This window comes from Colossoma macropomum, unplaced genomic scaffold, assembly GCF_904425465.1.
Source record: "Colossoma macropomum unplaced genomic scaffold, Colossoma_macropomum, whole genome shotgun sequence".
Lineage (NCBI taxonomy): Eukaryota > Metazoa > Chordata > Actinopteri > Characiformes > Serrasalmidae > Colossoma > Colossoma macropomum.
The window spans coordinates 31315255-31332583 of record NW_023494807.1 but is presented as its reverse complement, the minus strand read 5'-3'; the positions used below and the strand labels follow the sequence as shown (position 1 = coordinate 31332583).

The following is a 17329-nucleotide window of genomic DNA, read 5'->3' as shown; positions in this document are numbered from 1 at the left end:
ATATCACAATACCTACATTTAGAGTCGGTTATTCATTCAGCCTAATGAGAAACTGTAGAACAGACTCAGTTTATATCACAATACCTACATTTAGAGTCGGTTATTCATTCAGCCTAATGAGAAACTGTAGAACAGACTCGGTTTATATCACAATACCTACATTTAGAGTCAGTTATTCATTCAGCCTAACGAGAAACTGTAGAACAGACTCAGTTTATATCACAATACCTACATTTAGAGTCGGTTATTCATTCAGCCTAATGAGAAACTGTAGAACAGACTCAGTTTATATCACAATACCTACATTTAGAGTCAGTTATTCATTCAGCCTAATTAGAAACTGTAGAACAGACTCGGTTTATATCACAATACCTACATTTAGAGTCGGTTATTCATTCAGCCTAATGAACTGTTCTTTCATAAATGCTAATTAAATGAAAACAAAGTGCTTAAAAGCTGCTAGCCAAGCTTGCTATGGTAGTCGGAGAATGTTTCAGTTCCTTCATCTTTCCTTAATTCCCATCACTCAGGTACCGATTCCCGAATCTCGTTCTGTAAATCTCTCCTTCTCCAACAACTCCACCACACCTTACACGCTAATCCAGCGAACTCTCGAGGTGGGAAGCTCTAATATTCCGCCTCAAACAGACATGCCTTCTTTGTCAACCAAACGAGGGAGACCCCCAGAGAGAACATAAGACCGTTGTAATCCACCATTAGCAAAGCAGGCTGTTCGGCTGTTCCAGGTTTGCTCTACCTCTCAGCGATATCTGAGCGGAGGGAGGCACTGAGGGCTTAGACAGCCACCTGCCGGAAAAGATAACGTGTGTTTCTACCTGGCGCCACCAAAACAGGGACGTGGCGCGACGTTCGCCCCCAGCAAACGACCCGAAGAAATCAGGTCGAAGCAGCAGGGGTTCGGGGGTAATTAGATTCCAAATGCCAGTGCTAATCGCTAAATGCTAATGCTAATTTTTTAAGCAACTCTAATCAATCACGCGCCGATTCCTCATCAAGCTGATAAATGCGAGAGCGACGTCTCACTGCAGACACTAAACACGGCAGCAAACCATGTTTTAATTAGCTGGATTCAGAGGTGGAAAGTAAGGAATTACATTTACTCTCATTTCAGTACTTAAGTACTTTTTTGTACTTTTCTGAGCAGAATTAAAATCCTAGCATTTTTTTTTACTTTGCTGTTTTAATCTTAACCATTACAGAGTAAAAATAAATATAAAAAAATAAATAAATAATGAATTTAAGAGATTCAGTTCTGGACGTCAATCAAAAGGAACCGTGCCAGCAGTTAGCTGACTGGCTACGAGTCTGACACTCTTAACAAAGATGGTTCTTCAGTAAAGAAAATGGTTCTATATAGAACCATAAACACTTAAAAAAAAAACACTTGCCTGATTAAAGTGAAATGGTTGGCTTGGCGAAAGGGTTCTCCAGATTGAGGGAGAATGGTTCTATGTAGAACACTTTTGAAAAGGGTTCTATGTAGCACCAAAAAAGCGTTCTTATATTGTTACAATGTCCAGCTTTTAACAATAGAAGAACGCTTTTGAGTGCTACACAGAACGCTTTTCAAAAAGGTTCTATATAGAACCATTCTCCCTCAATGTGAAGAACTACTTCTGTAAAACTGGACCAAACAATAGGCCACATGACCTGGGCTCTAGGACGCTACAAAAGACCTTACAGAATTGGGGGGAAACTTTGTTTTGTTGTTGTTTAGTCTGTTGATCTCTCCTCTCATACAACTGTTAGTTCCGGCCACACAAGCTGATCGGTTGAGAAGTGTTCTAACTGTGCTGTTATTTCGCCGTAACATCACGTGTTTTTTCACGAACACTGTATCACTCCGCTGAGACGCCGTTGCTAAGCAACGACTGACAGCTGTAGGAGATGCTCAAACCATTTGAACGTTTTTACTTCTTACTTTGTGCAAAAAACAGAAAATGGACACTTAAGATCACATTTGACCGACAGCCGATTTGGTCAGACTCTGAAGATGAGACGACACTAAATTCCCAAACTGTCGTCACCACTGAGCAGCTTTTCAGTCGGCAGCTGTGACAGTAGAACAGCTAAACAACCTGGAATCAGCCAGAAATGAACCCAACACCATTCGCCAAACTAAATGGGCTGTAAGATGCTTTACAGACTGGCTGGAACAAAACAACATTAATACTGATCTGGCAAAAAAGACAAAACTGAGCTGAACCTGATATTGCGGCAGTTTTATGGCTCAGTCTGATTTGGTCAGACTCTGAAGATCAGACTACACGTTTGGCGAATGGTGTTGGGTTCATTTCTGGCTGATTCCAGGTTGTTTAGCTGTTCTTCTGTCACAGCTGCCGACTGAGAAGCTGCTCAGTGGTGATGACAGTTTGGGAATTTAGTGTAAGGAGCTGGAGAACGAACTGCCGGCTGTGCAGCGAGTGGGCGGAGCTCGTTACTCTGACATAGCAAAAAGCTGCTCGTTAAGGAACTATAATTTGGTGAAGGAACTGCGAACATTAAAACATATTAAACGCCGCGTTCACGGCCCAGTTTATTAATTTATTACTGTATTTATTTAACTGTTGTATAAAAGCAGTAGAACACTCGAGGAGTGTTTTATCGCGAACTGTGATGATCTACGGCGACCGAATCACAGCCGTGATGTTATTTCGCGATAACACGCTCCCTCTGTGTTCTAATGCTTAAATATCTCAGAGCTCTGTAAAAAGCGAAAGCATCGAACTGTCTGAATAAAACATGGGGCATCCACAGAGGCAGATGATGTAGCCTGAACCCAGCGCAAGAAAGCAGCAGCTCAAAAGCTACTGAAGTACCGAGTAACTTTAAGAGCTGCAGTTCTGAACTTGTTAGACCATCCAGCATCTATCAGCAGAGGAAATAAGAGGCTGAACCGGCTTCTTATTTGAATTATGGTGCAGCTTTAAGGTGGGATGGAAAACAGCTGCATCATTTAAGGTGGAATGGAAAATTCAAATAAGAAGCTGGCCAGAAGAAGCCATACAGGAACAGAACTTTAATTTCTATTACCTTTTTGGATCTATTTGGAGCTGAACCAACATCAAAAAATGATATTAAACCCAAAAAGCAATTATGGACTAACTGTAATAGAGCTGAGTAAAAAGTAGACACGCACTTCATTAATATACTGGAGTAAAATCCATCAAAATGCTACCTAAACACACAGAACTGAACAGTTTAGTGAAGGAAAAATGAGCGGTAGAGCAGTGACGGGTTGAGAGATGGTGCTCAGAGGCACAAGAACGATGGAGGTGAACGTGAGGAGACGAAGGGGGGATGGAGGAGGCGACACTGTGGATTTTGAGACACCGTCCAGTTGTCTTACCTCGGATTGGCGTACCCCCTAGGCCATGTAAACGGAACGCAAAACAAGATCGGAGAGAAGCATTAGTAGAGAAAAGAGACAGACAGAAACAGGAGATTCAGAAAAGACAGAAAAGCTGAGAGTAAAGAAAATAATCTTAAAGACAGAGAGGAGCCGTGTGAGCGCAGCACTCCGGACGGGTTAGTAAACTGCAGGCTGTCTGGGATAAAAATCTGGGCAAACTGAATGTTGAACATACAAATACAGTCAAAATATACAGCAGTACTAAAAAAGGATATACATACATGCATATTAGTGCAACAGAGAGTGACGGAAATATGAAATCAAAGCACTGTTTAAACCTGGCCCTACTCTGGCATCTCTGTTTGTTTTAAATTTGCACATAAAGGGACTTTTATTTTGTTTATTTCAAAAGGTCTAGATCAGTTTAGATTCTGCAACTGAAAATTAGCCAACTGGACACTATTTTTTTCAAACAGACAGACAGAAAGACAGATATTACCCTTTTGATTAATGTGCCTTGATAAATATAATAAGGTAAGTACAATAAAATAAAACAGAAGGAAAAACAAATTAAAAATGAATAAAAAATAAAATAATTGTAATCTTTTTTAAAATTAGATAACTGGCTAACACCTGCACATTTATCTCTGTTGTCAGAATTAAACCTCGTCTCCAAAAAGGAAACTTTACAGGGGAAGGAAAAATGTTCTTAACTTTTAATGGAAGTAAATGGAGAAATAATTTTTTCCCAAGTAATTTTGGACCATTTCTGTTGGTCCATTTATCATAAAATTGTGACACAAGGTAAAGGGCAACTGCATTTTTCAAATTATGTCAAAAAATGAAAAACGTCAAAGACGGAGATACGAGGTTTTGTCCTGACAGCTATGATATATATATATATATCTCAGTTTTTGACACAATTTCAAAGTACCTGTTGTCCTACACATTGTAAGATCAAGTGACCCTTATTAGTCCCATAACGGGGAAATTCATCTCCGCATTTAACCCATCCGTGCAATGAAACACCACATACTCACTAGTGAGCACACACACACTAGGGGGCAGTGAGCACACTTGCCCGGAACGGTGGGCAGCCCTATCCGCAGCGCCTGGGTAGCAGTTGGTTGGGTTAGGTGCCTTGCTCTTGGCTCAGGGGATCGAACTGGCAACCTTCTGGTCACAAGGCTGGTCCCCTAATTTCAGCCCACGACTGTGTCAATTTCATGATGTTTGGACCAATAAAAATGACCTAAAATTACTAAAATTATCACTGACTTACATTAAACTAAAGTATGTTTCTTCCTTCTCCTGTAAAGCTACCATTTTGGAGATTTTTGCTCCAACAGCAGCGATACATATAAAGGATTAGCCAATGGGCTTACATTTGCATATTTATTAATATGCATTTTCCTTAATAAATAAACTACAATGCAATAAAATTATTAAAATATTATTAAGTATTTTAATGGCATTTTTTCATATTATTTAATAAATATTGTTACGTATTCGTATTTATTATTATTATTATTATTATTATTATTATTATCATCATCATCTCTGGAAACTCTGAAGGACAAAGCTGGCAAACAGCATGATCTCATCCACTGTGTCCTACATAACGAAACTGGTACAAACTTCTACTTTGTCATAATCGTGTGTTAAATTGCCGTAAGCGAGGCTCCGGCAGCTCTGCGCGCTGTTCTCCTCTGCTATCAGCACGGCCTTGAAAGAGAGGCACAGGTTCTCCTGAGTCCTGCCCTGAATAAACCCAGGTTAGAGAAGTGCTCCAACATCTAACGCAGTTCAACATCAGAGACGATCTATTACAAACAATGAAGTTCACCTTTAGTTTGACAGCACACCAAATACTATTCACGTCTGCCTGCGTTCCACGTTTGTCTCAAGAGCCAAGATGAGCTTTAACAAGGAAAAGGAAATCTTTCCAATCAGCAGCAAACTTCTCACAGGCTTGGGGAGGAGGAATCTCGGCCTCCTTATGTGAAGGGAGACCCTGCTCTGCTGTAGAGTCGTCCAGTAAATGAGGTGGATTTAGTGGAGAGGGACGAAGTTTAAGTCAGTCAAAAGCCACTAATCTGGCCCACCTCGGCTCGCGGCCATCCATCTGATTCTGGGTCAGCCGGAGCTATTCATCTATCAAGAGGGTCCAGGCCGTATATAGAGCGGGCGATCGATTCGCCCCGGGCTGCTTGGAAAACTCCTTCAGAGGCGATTGCAATTATCCAGACTGTTTTCTTGTTTTTAGGAAGGTTTAAGCCTCATTTGACGCTAAGGGCACGTCAATGATGTTCTCCAAACCGCAGCCAGACGCTGCGAACAGGTATGCAGGCTGACAGCGCAGTTATCGCCATGGCAACAAAAGCAAAGTTTCTGTCTTGTTGAAACTTCCGTGTTTGGGAAACTGATTAGCGACATTATCACTGTTTTACCATAGATGCACTATTTCCATAGACTTTATTCATTTATTTATCTTATTTATTTATCTATAACAGTAAATCATATTATTCTGTTGTTTTTTTCCCTTTAATTATCTGACAACCTTAAAAACAGTTCAGTGAAGGTTCTTCAGTAAAAGCAATAGTTACATAAAGAATTTAAAGAACCATCTGAATACATGCGTATGATGTCAAACCTGTAGTATATGGTTCTTTAAAGATCCTTTGACACTAAAAAAGGTCATGAAATATATATGTTTTTTTGTTTTTATATAGAGGCATTTTGGCTAAAAGTGTAAGCCTCCATACATGCACACTAATACACATTATGGCATATATATATATATATATATATATATATATATATATATATATATATATATATATATATATAAACCATGCAGATAAATATTTAAGGGTCATAATCATCATGCAGATAAAGAACAACTGGTTGGAGTTCATACATGCACACTAATACACATTATGGTATATATATATATATATATATATATATATATATATTCATTCTAAACCATGCTGATAAATATTTAGGGGTCATAAGTCATAATCATCATGCAGATAAAGAATTTTCACTTGACTGGAAAGAACTACTGGAGTTCTAAATGATACGGCAAAACATTATTATTACTGTTTTTTATTTTACAGCTGTTTTACCCTAATTTTCATTACCTATCTGCTTCTTAGCACCAACATTTGTCTTGTGTTTTATTTTTTTAATTAGAAAAATTAGTTTGTATTACTTTTAATTGTGCTGTTAAATTGTTTTCCTTGTAAAACCTTTTGAAAAGGAACCAAATATTTTGTGGCACAAAACGTAATAATACAAAGAAAAACCTTAATGGTTTTCAACATGCTACTGTATAATTAGTCTGACAAGTGTAGAGATTATGAAAAGAAAAACAGGGGGAAAAAAACATTATTTACATATTTATCTTCAAGTCTTATTACAGTGATGAGAATCTGGCCACTTAAACTGGAAAATGGTAGTAAAAATCGCTTCATAATTCAGGTTACTATTCAACCAGGCATCGCTGTTTGTATATTGTTTGTATTGGCGTGTGTAGAAGAGAAGATATTTTATTATGGTCTATTATGAGTTATCTTCTGTCACTTAAAACAAAGAGAAAAAAGTGAAGACTCAGAATGTGAATCAAATGAAAATGTAATTCACAGCATAACAAAGACATGAATTATGTATTTATGTTATTAGACTTCAGCAAAATGACCTGAGACGATAATCACCCATGACTTCTAAGGGTTAAAGAGCCACTGAATGGTTTTCGCTGTGAGGGAATATCATATTAAGCTAAATTGAATGCAATAAAGAGCTAAATAACATACATAAACATAGGAGGTGGGAAATCGAAGGGCGTTTATAGACGCTATTTGCGAAAACAGCTAAAGTGGGATCTATATCTATGACAGCAGAGTGGAGGGTGTGATGGGTCTGTCAAAGTGCTGCTTGTCGCCAATAAAACGAGGCGCTGCATTTCCGCAGGGATGGAGGAGAGACGTTATGGCGTGTATTGAGAGTTTTATGGTCACCTGAGCGAAGCTGCTTGATTCGGCCGTTGCTGCTGTTGATGTCGACGGGCAGGAAGTCCTTGAACCAGGAGATTTCGGGGTCGGGGTGGCCGCCAGCGGCGCAGAGCATGGTGGCAGTGCGAGTCCGCTCCACGACTTTCAGCTGAGGACCCATATCGATGCTGGGAAAACCAGGAGGAATCTCGTTCTCTGAAATAGGAGAGAATAAAAGAGGCTCAGAGAGAGGAAGCTAGGACTGAACAACACGTTATGTGATAGTCGTTACTGTGATAGTAGCCCTTTAACCAAACATCAAATGTTCACATTCACATAATCCAACGGAAGTGAACTTTTGTAAAGCCACTGAATCTTTAATCACTGATTCTCCAGTGGTTTTGTAATAAATTATAAGGTGATTAAACGACTGTGAACAATTAAAATGAGCTTATCGCATTTTTTTGCCTAGATTGAACCCTAAAGTGAGGCCTGTTCGCTGTGAAAGGGACAGTGCATCGTGTTAAAGCCATATGAGTGGATAAAATAAGCTTTATCCTGGTAACGTCACTTCATCGTGTGAACCTGAACACAGAAAGTCCGTGATTTCCATAGAGTGACCATCCAGATGTCCAGTGAGATCAACAATATATTGTTATTATTAAATATTGTTGGAACAAAACCTGACATCCAAATTTCTGTTGGTTCATTCATCATGAAATTGAAACAAAATACAAAGAGTAACTCAAGTTTCAAATTCAAATTACTCAACAAAAACTAATTTGGAGATGCAAGGTTTTTGCATTATAGCGACAACGTCCATCCATCCATCCATCCATCCATCCATCATCCATCCATTGTTAAATTTAAAAAATGAGATGAGTTAATGGTGTAAAAAAATTGTGGCTTTAATAATTTATGTCTATTTAATGTAATTGCTACACCATGGGGTCTGAGAGTAACGCCATTTCAACACTCTGTATGTCCTGTAGATACTGTAGTATTGACAATAAAGCTGACTTGACTTGACTTATCACATTAATTAACAGCTCTAGTGGCAACAAAGGCTACGTTCACATTACAAGCCTCATTGCTCAAATCCGATTTTTTGCTCAAATCCAATCTCTCTGATGGTCACAGACTAACGAGCAGAACGAGCTTCGCTGAGAAGATAATTAACTCTGATCAGCTCTCAGCTTCATTATTAGAGCGAGACGAAGGTGAAAAAGGTGAGATGAGCTGCTTTTCCACCGTTTACAGGCTTTAACTTCTGTTCGGCGCTGCTGCCATGGTAACGCTGAACGATGGCGCAGTGGAGAAAAAGCAGATGAATTCCGATCTGAGCGTCACATTAAGGTCGCATGGCCACGAATTGGATACGTATCCGATCTAGGACCACATATGAAAGTGGCTCAGGCTGGATTCGAAAAGATCAGATGTGTGTCCACACAGCTCTGAAAAACTGAGTCACATTAGGGCAAAAAATCTGATTTGTGCCACTTCAGCCTGGTAATGTGAACGTAGCCAAAGTCACAATATGGTATTTTGTCCATATCAGGCATCATGATGCCACAAATACTAGCACCAAAATAAACCGACCGCTGTTCGTATACCTTCTTTCAATGTTTAAGGACATGTATGTATGTGGAACGTTATTTTTGTTCATCGAATTTCTCCACAGAAACTTCTGTAAATGAGATGTGCTAGAACGAAGAACCTTTTCAAACCTCCACATAGCGTAAAGGTTCCATACTGATTAACAGTTTTCCTAGAACTGTTTATCCAAGCCATGTAGCACCATTTTTACTGCCAGTATAACTGAAAATACTGCGTTTGAGTCTAAGTAAACATGAGCGTATGATAATGATATGTCTTATTAAGATGTAACAGAAGCAGCAGGTTGCCCTCCGCCTATACCTTTAACGCCGCGAGGAGAGCAGGCCGCTCTGGAACATGCAAAACAGCGCGATTGCATGTTCGCGTATGCAAACATACAAGAAAGGTCAACTACCTGCTCGAGTATTACAGCTATATTTTTATGTTGATCTGCTTCTCTGAGGACTTTCTGAATAACAATAAAACCACATCACCTCGAGCAGGAATAAATATCACTCGCGACTACGCTCCGCAGAACAGCCTGCACACGGAAAGAAACGGGCCGCAGAGGTTCACGAGTGTTTTTTTCCTTTGGTTGAGCTTCGTTCACTCAATGTGTGGAGACATGTCACATTTCAGGTTTATGGGTGTGCAAAGAAACTGTGGACAGAAGAAACAGAGAAGTGAGAAACATAGAGCTGAGTTTCAAACGATGGACTGATTCCTCATGAAACCTTCACTAACCCACTCGGACCACCCAGAACTGTGTATTTCCTACTGCAGTGCATGTGACTGGAATTGCAGCTGTTTATGGACGTATGTCTCATATTCTACTGCATAATGGGGTTTTGTAAGGTTGTTTATTGACTAATATCTACTATTCTAGTGTATTGGAGCGTTGTATTGGTTGAGGTTGTTTATGGATTAACATGTCCTACTGTATAGGACTGTTTATTGCGATTGTTTATGGACTAATATCTCCTTTTCTAACGTATTGGAGTGTTTCTGAGATTGTTTATGTACTAACATCTATTCCAACATATAGGAGTGTTTGTGTATTACTATATCCTTTTTAGTGTATAGAAGTATTTATTGAGGTTCTTTATGGACTAATAACTCCTATTCGTATATAGGAATGTTTTCTGAAGCTGTTTATTGGCTAATATCTCCTATTCTACTGTATAGCAATGTCTACTGAGGTTGTTTATGGACCAATATCTCCTATTCTAGTGTGTAAGAATGTTTATTAAAGCTGTTTACTGACTAATATCTGCTATTCCTCCGCATGAGTGTTCATAAACTAATATCTCCTATTCTATGTATAGGAGTATTTACTGAAGTTGTTGATGGACTAATATCTCCTATTCTACCGTACAAAAGTGTTTACTAAGGTTGTTATGGACTAATATCTCCTATCCCACTGTATGAGTGTTTATGCACTAATATCTCCTGTTATATGTATAGCAGTATTTTTTGAAGCTGTTTATGGACTAGTATCTCCTATTTTACCGTATAAGAGTGTTTACTAAGGTTGTTTATGGACTAATATCTCCTATCCCACTGTATGAGTGCTTATGCACTAATATCTCCTGTTATATGTATAGGAGTATTTACTGAAGTTGTTTATGGACTAATATCTCCTATTCTACCATACAAGAGTGTTTACTAAGGTTGTTATGGACTAATATCTCCTATCCCACTGTATGAGTGTTCATGCACTAATATCTCCTGTTATATGTATAGGAGTATTTTTTGAAGCAGTTTATGGACTAGTATCTCCTATTCTACTGTATAGAAATGTTCACTGAAGTTGTTTATTGACTAATCTCTCCTATTCCACTGTATGAGTGTTTATGCACTAATATCCCCTGTTCTATGTATAAGAGTATTTACTGAGGTTATTTATAGACTAATATCTCCCATTATAGCGTACACGCCTGTTTAATGTAGAACTGAAAGCTTTAACAGTATTCAAGGGCACACACTGCAGTTTATTTAAGCTTTGAGCAGTTCACTAAATCACACAACAACGGTTAATGCAGTCAAAATGCAGGCTGACGTCTGATGCTCCGCAAAGACACTCGGTGAGCCAAAGCCTGAGAAAAACACTCAGCTGCGGCTGATGCATAAAATACAGTATGTGAAGGTTAAGACAGATATGAGGTGGAAGCGTTCCATAAAAACGCTACAGGGCACAAGTACAAAAAGCTCTTTCTTCTGTCTAGGAAGTGCGGCATCACTCGCACCTTTCATTTTGCTATGCGTACAAAGAGAACTCAAGAAATTCACCTTTTCTTAGAGAACAGTTTCTTTACCCTGAGCTCAGTCAACCAGCCAGAGGTTTGCTTCTTTAGTGTTGCTATAGAGCTACAAGGCTAATGTACCTAACGAGTACCTGGCCAATTAGCACGCTCCAAGACCTGATTATGAGGTTTCTGACACCATATGACATCCTGTTATCTATAAACATAGACTAAAGCTGGGTTTCTCAACCTGCGGGCTGCGGACTACCAGTGGGCGGTGAAGCACCCTACAGTGGTCTGCAGGTCTGTATTTAGCAGGGAGTCAGTATGTATAGGAATGTTTACCGAAGTTGTTTATTGACTAATATCTCCTATTCCACTGTATACGAGTGTTCATCACGGTTGTTTATGGACTAATATCTCCTATTCTAGTGTAAAAGAGTGTGTTTGAGATTGTTTATGTACCAACATCTTCTATTCTAACATAAAGGAATGATTTCAAGGTTGTTTATGGACTAATATCTCCTATTCCAGCTTATAGTAATGTTCACTGAAGTTGTTTATTGACTAATGTCTCCTATTCTAGTATATAGCAATATTTACTGAAGTTTATTGGCTAATATCTCTTATTCCACTGTATACAAGTGTTTACTAGGGTTGTTTATGGATTAATATCTTCTATTCTAATATAAAAGTGTTTATGTACTACTATATATAGGAATGATTTCAAGGTTGTTTATGGACTAATATCTCCTACTTTACTGTATAGAAGTGTTAACTAAGGTTGTTTATGGACTAATATCTCCTAATCTAGTGTCTAGGAGTGTTCACTGAAGTTGTTTATTGACTAATATCTCTTATTCCACTGAATATAAGTGTTAACTAAGGTTGTTTATGGACTAATATCTCCTCATATAGTGTCTAGGAATGATCACTGAAGTTGTTTATTGACTAATATCTCCTACTTTGATGTATATAAGTGTTAACTAAGGTTGTTTATGGACTAATATCTCCTAATCTAGTGTCTAGGAATGTTCGCTGAAGTTGTTTATTGACTAATATCTCTTATTCCACTGTATATAAGTGTTAACTAAGGTTGTTTATGGACTAATATCTCCTCATATAGTGTCTAGGAACGATCACTGAAGTTGTTTACTGACTAATATCTCCTACTTTACTGTATATAAGTGTTAACTAAGGTTATTTATGGACTAATATCTCCTAATTTAGTGTCTAGGAATGTTCACTGAAGTTGTTTATTGACTAATATCTCCTATTCCACTGTATACAAGTGTATCCTTAGGTTGTTTATGGACTAATATCTCCTAATCTAGTGTCTAGCAATGTTCACTGAAGTTGTTTTTTTGACTAATATCTCCTACTTTACTGTATACAAGTGTTACCTAAGGTTGTTTATGGACTAATATCTCCTATTCCACTGTATAGGAGTGTTTACTAAGGTCGTTTTGCACTAATATCTCCTATTCTATGTACAGGAGTATTTATCGAGGTTGTTTATAGACTAATATCTCCTATTCTAATGTGCATGACTGTTTAATGTACAACTGAAGACTTGATCATGTGGTTTCTGACCCCGTATGACTTCCTGTTACCTGTAAACATGTATTAAAGTATGATGTATGACTAATAACAGTGGTAGCAGTCATGTAAAAAAGCCAGACTATTCCTTTTAGGCACTTGTGCTGTGTTCAGTACATATTTAAACCAAGACAGACAGGAGCTCAGTTGCTAATCTGAATCATCGTGGGGGGGGGGTCCTCCCGAAATGTCTCACTCGGTCTCGAGCCTCTCCCTGGTTGCTCATCTTAGACGTGGGCACTGCCACAGATGGCAGCTTAAAGCTTAAAGGCCTGCCAACAGTAGTCTTATTGTTTCCCTGGAGTTGTTATGACAAGGTGCTTGGCTCTAGCGGAGTGATGCATTCGGCCGGTAATTGGACTGCCATCAAGAAAGCTGGGCAAAGAATAAGAAATGCTGGACTGAAGTGGACGGTCCACGAAGAAGAACCAAGCCTGGCAGATGTGCTTCAACAACTGGCCTGAAGCTGGTGCTTAACGGTACTGATAAAATTAATACGATGATATTTTCCCAATACATACAGGCACAAAATGATCTAGAAGATAATGTATCCGCTCTTCCAGGGTGCTGCTACTCTACGCTCTTCAAAATAAAAGTTCCTCAGTGCGTCTTAGTTTGAATTAATTTACAATTCTAGCTTGGTAGAGAACCTTGGAGGTTCTTTACACTTGAAAGAAAAATACTGACATACACAAATCTCTTTGACCAACATCATTTCTCAAAGAACTGCCCACTAAAAGGTTCTTCAGGGAACCAAATGTAGTTCTTTAGTAGTCACACTTAAAAATGATGGTTCTTCAAGGGTTCTTTAGTTCTATATAGAACCATGAACACTCAAAGAACCCTTTGCATGATTAAAGGCTTCTATGCATCGTGAAAGGGTTCTTCTCATTGATGGAGAATGTGCTGAAGATGGTTCTATATAGAACCTTTTCGAAAAGGGTTCTATATCGCACCAAAAAAAGGCTGTTGTAACAAGCCTGACATTGTAACAATAAAAGAAGAACCCTTTTGGGTGCTACATAGATATATGGTTCTATGTAGAACCTTTTCGAAATGGTTCTAAATAGCACAAAAAAGGGTTCTTCTGTTTTAACCATGTCCAGCTTGTAACAACAGAAGAAGCTTTGAAGCTTTGCTAATGTCGTGCGTCCTCATACTTTATTTCACCTTCGCTGGACGTGTAACGCAGCCGGCCGCGTTAATGACGGCTATCGTTTGAAATTAAAGGCAGAAAAGCTGTGAGACACAATTACACAAAGCCTTTACCCACACGGGTTCAAACGACTCGCGCAGGCAGAGACTTGCGCCCTTTCCGAGGAACGACTGTTCAACCTGACAGCTCGACTACAAACAGCTTTTAGTCTCTCTGAGCAGCTTCTCTCCGCTCACCTTCACCCCTCACGGGTCTGACAGGACGCGGAAGGTGCCGACAGCTTTTAGAAAAGTTTCCAGCCGTTACATTGGCAGCGTGTAATGCCTCGGCGGCGGGTCTGAACGTGTCGATATGAGAGCTTTCATACGGTCTTGAAGGAACATGCATAAAGGCTTTTTATTACATTTCTTAAGGAAAAAAGTTTTTCACAGTTAATTAGGTGTTTAGTTCCTAACAGACAGACACACTCGGTCAGCGAAATCACCTCAACACCACTGAATGTGTTTGACTACTTCAGAAAACGATCAACCAGCTTCTACGACTGAACTTTGGAGGCGTGTCTGCAGATTCTTTGAGGAGCTGAAAGTGAGTCTCCTGAAAAGAACGGAAGCTGGAATAAAAGTCAAGAGTGACTCACTGAACACTCAAACTAAATATTTAGTTGTTTGTGTCATTTTGTGTTAATTAAGTTTTTCTTTGTTTTTTTTCTTCCTGAAGCTGAAAAACGAATAACCTGTAGCAGCTGTTTTGACTGGAAATTAAATTAAGGACCTCTGACTTTTGTACAGAGCCCCACTGGTGACATCCTGTATACATGAAAATAATGTGTGGTCACGACTTGGCATGGGAACGAGATCCTAATGCGTTGCCACGACTTAGTAAGGCAGGGAAACAAGATAATTAAGTCATGGCCACAACTTAGTAAGGTGTGGGAACAAGATAAATAAGTCATGGCCACGACTCAATTATCTCAATCTTTAGCACCAAAAAAGATTGAGATGATTGAGATTGAGATAATTGAGATATATATATATATATATATATATATATATATATATATATATGCAGTACCCTCATGTAAAATACCTTAGATGCTACATTCTTTTATATGCAGCCTTTTTATTTTACTTTTTTAAATTTTATTTTAAATTATTTTCAAATTTTTACTTTTTGTTTCACTGTTAATAATTTTAAATTATGTGGTCTTTCCTTTTAATATCCTGCATTTTATATTATTCCCAGTTTAATATTATTTTATGCTTAATTAGGATTGCTGCCCGATTTCGTTGCACTCTGTGCAATGACAATAAAGTAACTTATCTTATCTAGAACCATTTTCTTTTCTAAAGAACCCTTTAAAAACCTTTTTAAGCATGTACTTTAAAAAAAAAAATCACTCCTGTCTCTTCTCAACACTGTCCTTTGCTGTCCTGCTCCAGCAACAGCCATTCACACTACTGTCCTCAATTAAACCTCTGTTCTGAGAAGAACCCACAGTTTCCATGTACAGACAGTGTTTAATGAGAGTTTAGAGTGATAAGCCCTTCCAGGCTTCTACAGATGGCAGCCTATTGTATTATCTCTCTGAATATGGACGGAGGCCAGAGCAAGCCCAGCCTTATCGAAGCCAACGACCATAAAAAAAACGGCAAAGAAAGTCTCTGATGGCGAGAACACAGCAGCGGAACATGAACCGCCCTGTAATCAGTTCAGGGGAGGCAGAAGTGACACTGTTCTCCTCAAAGCACTACAATACAGCAGTCAGAGCTCGTCTCTGGCCATCTGAGCAGCTCATCTGATAAAGACCTGCCTAATAAAAAACAGAAAGCTGGAAAGCTGTACATGGCAAAGACATTAAAGGGCCCATATCACAGAATTTCCTCCCTTTACTGGAGTAAAGAGTGAGTCTGATGTAGTTTTGTGAGCATCGTTAAAGTTTCAATAGCAAACCATTCACTCCCCAGTCCCTGCAGTCCATACTGAGTTTATTGTTTTTGTGATGTCACAAAATACGTCTCATTACAAAAATGCACATATCCACCTACTCAGCCTACAGCAGTTTAACCCCACTCATCCCTGCTGACGTTATAAGGAGTGTTTCAGTCTGGGCTGCTCTTTGACTGATAGAGACACGATAGAGCACGGCCAATCAGAGCAGAGCTCATTAACATACATCAGTCTTAAGGACACAGCCTGTTTAATTCAGAGGGATAAAGAGAGGTTGGAAAATGGTCATGTAGAAATGAATTACGGCTGTTTTTGGTACATAAAGCCATTTTGTAATTGGTTTAGAATCTTTACATTATGTAGAGGTTTCTTAAACTTTAAAAAGGTTCTTCAGCAGCACTGAAAGGTTCTTTAGGCAACCATCACGCCTTTTTTGGCACCTTTATTTTTTAAGGGCCCATATCCTTAATTTTCTGTATTTTATTTTTTTCCGCAAGGTCCACTTATAATTTGTCGTTGCTGTTGAACAAAACCTTGTATCTCCTAATTTGAAAATGCCTGTTGTCCTTTACATTGTGTGTAAATTTCATGATGAATGGACCAAAAGAAACGGCCTAAAATTACATCGAAAAAACTCTGGTTCCATAGACTTACATTAAAAGTAAGGTATGTTTTTTCCTTCTCCTGTAAAGTTACCATTTTGGAGATCCGACAGCAGCGATGTGCATTTATGTACCAAAAACAGCTGTAATTGATTTCTACATTTCTAACCTCTCTCTATCCCTTAGAACTAAACAGACTGTGTTTCTGTGTCTTTTAGACTGATCTATTTAAATGAGCTCTGTTCTGATTGGCTGTTCTGTATTGTGTCTCATTCAGAAAGCAGTCCAGCCTGAAACTCTCCTTATAACTTCAGCGTGGATGGGCGGAGTCAACTGCTGGCGCAATGATTTTCATCACGTCATCACAGAACAGTGAATTTAATACAGGCTGCTTTTTCAGTTCACTGTCTGTATCTTTAAGAGTGCAGATGGGCTCCTCACCCGCTGGACTCCAGGTGGGTGAGGGTTAATAAAAGTGCACAGTGTGCGTGTTTGGCAGGGTTACGGTGGGAAGAGACAGCAGTGGGATAAAAGAAGGGGAGGGCCGTGTCGAGGGGGATTTCACATGCCAACCTCCTGCCAGCTCCAATTACCACGGCGACTGGAGCATAGCGTGCAGGGCGATGGGTCTAATCAGAACCCTGCTGAAAAACGACCAGCCTCCATCATCAGAGCCCACCGCAGAGCCCACCACACCAACAGCAGCCTCGGCTACTATCCCAAAACACACTGACCATTGTACAGGAGCCTGGACAGCAGGGGACACTGGGAAAAATTGAGCCTTTTCACAATCCCTCCCAATAGCACTGCAAGCATGT

The 17329-nt window shown here is 39.2% G+C and overlaps 1 protein-coding gene across 1 annotated transcript in view; it reads right to left on the bottom strand.

The window, feature by feature from the left end:
• ptprfb (protein tyrosine phosphatase receptor type Fb) overlaps positions 1 to 17329 on the bottom strand; it is a 240049-nt gene that overhangs the window by 161101 nt on the left and 61619 nt on the right. The window contains 1 exon segment of the mRNA XM_036556368.1: positions 7396 to 7584. Coding sequence (XP_036412261.1) covers positions 7396 to 7584 — 189 coding nt within the window.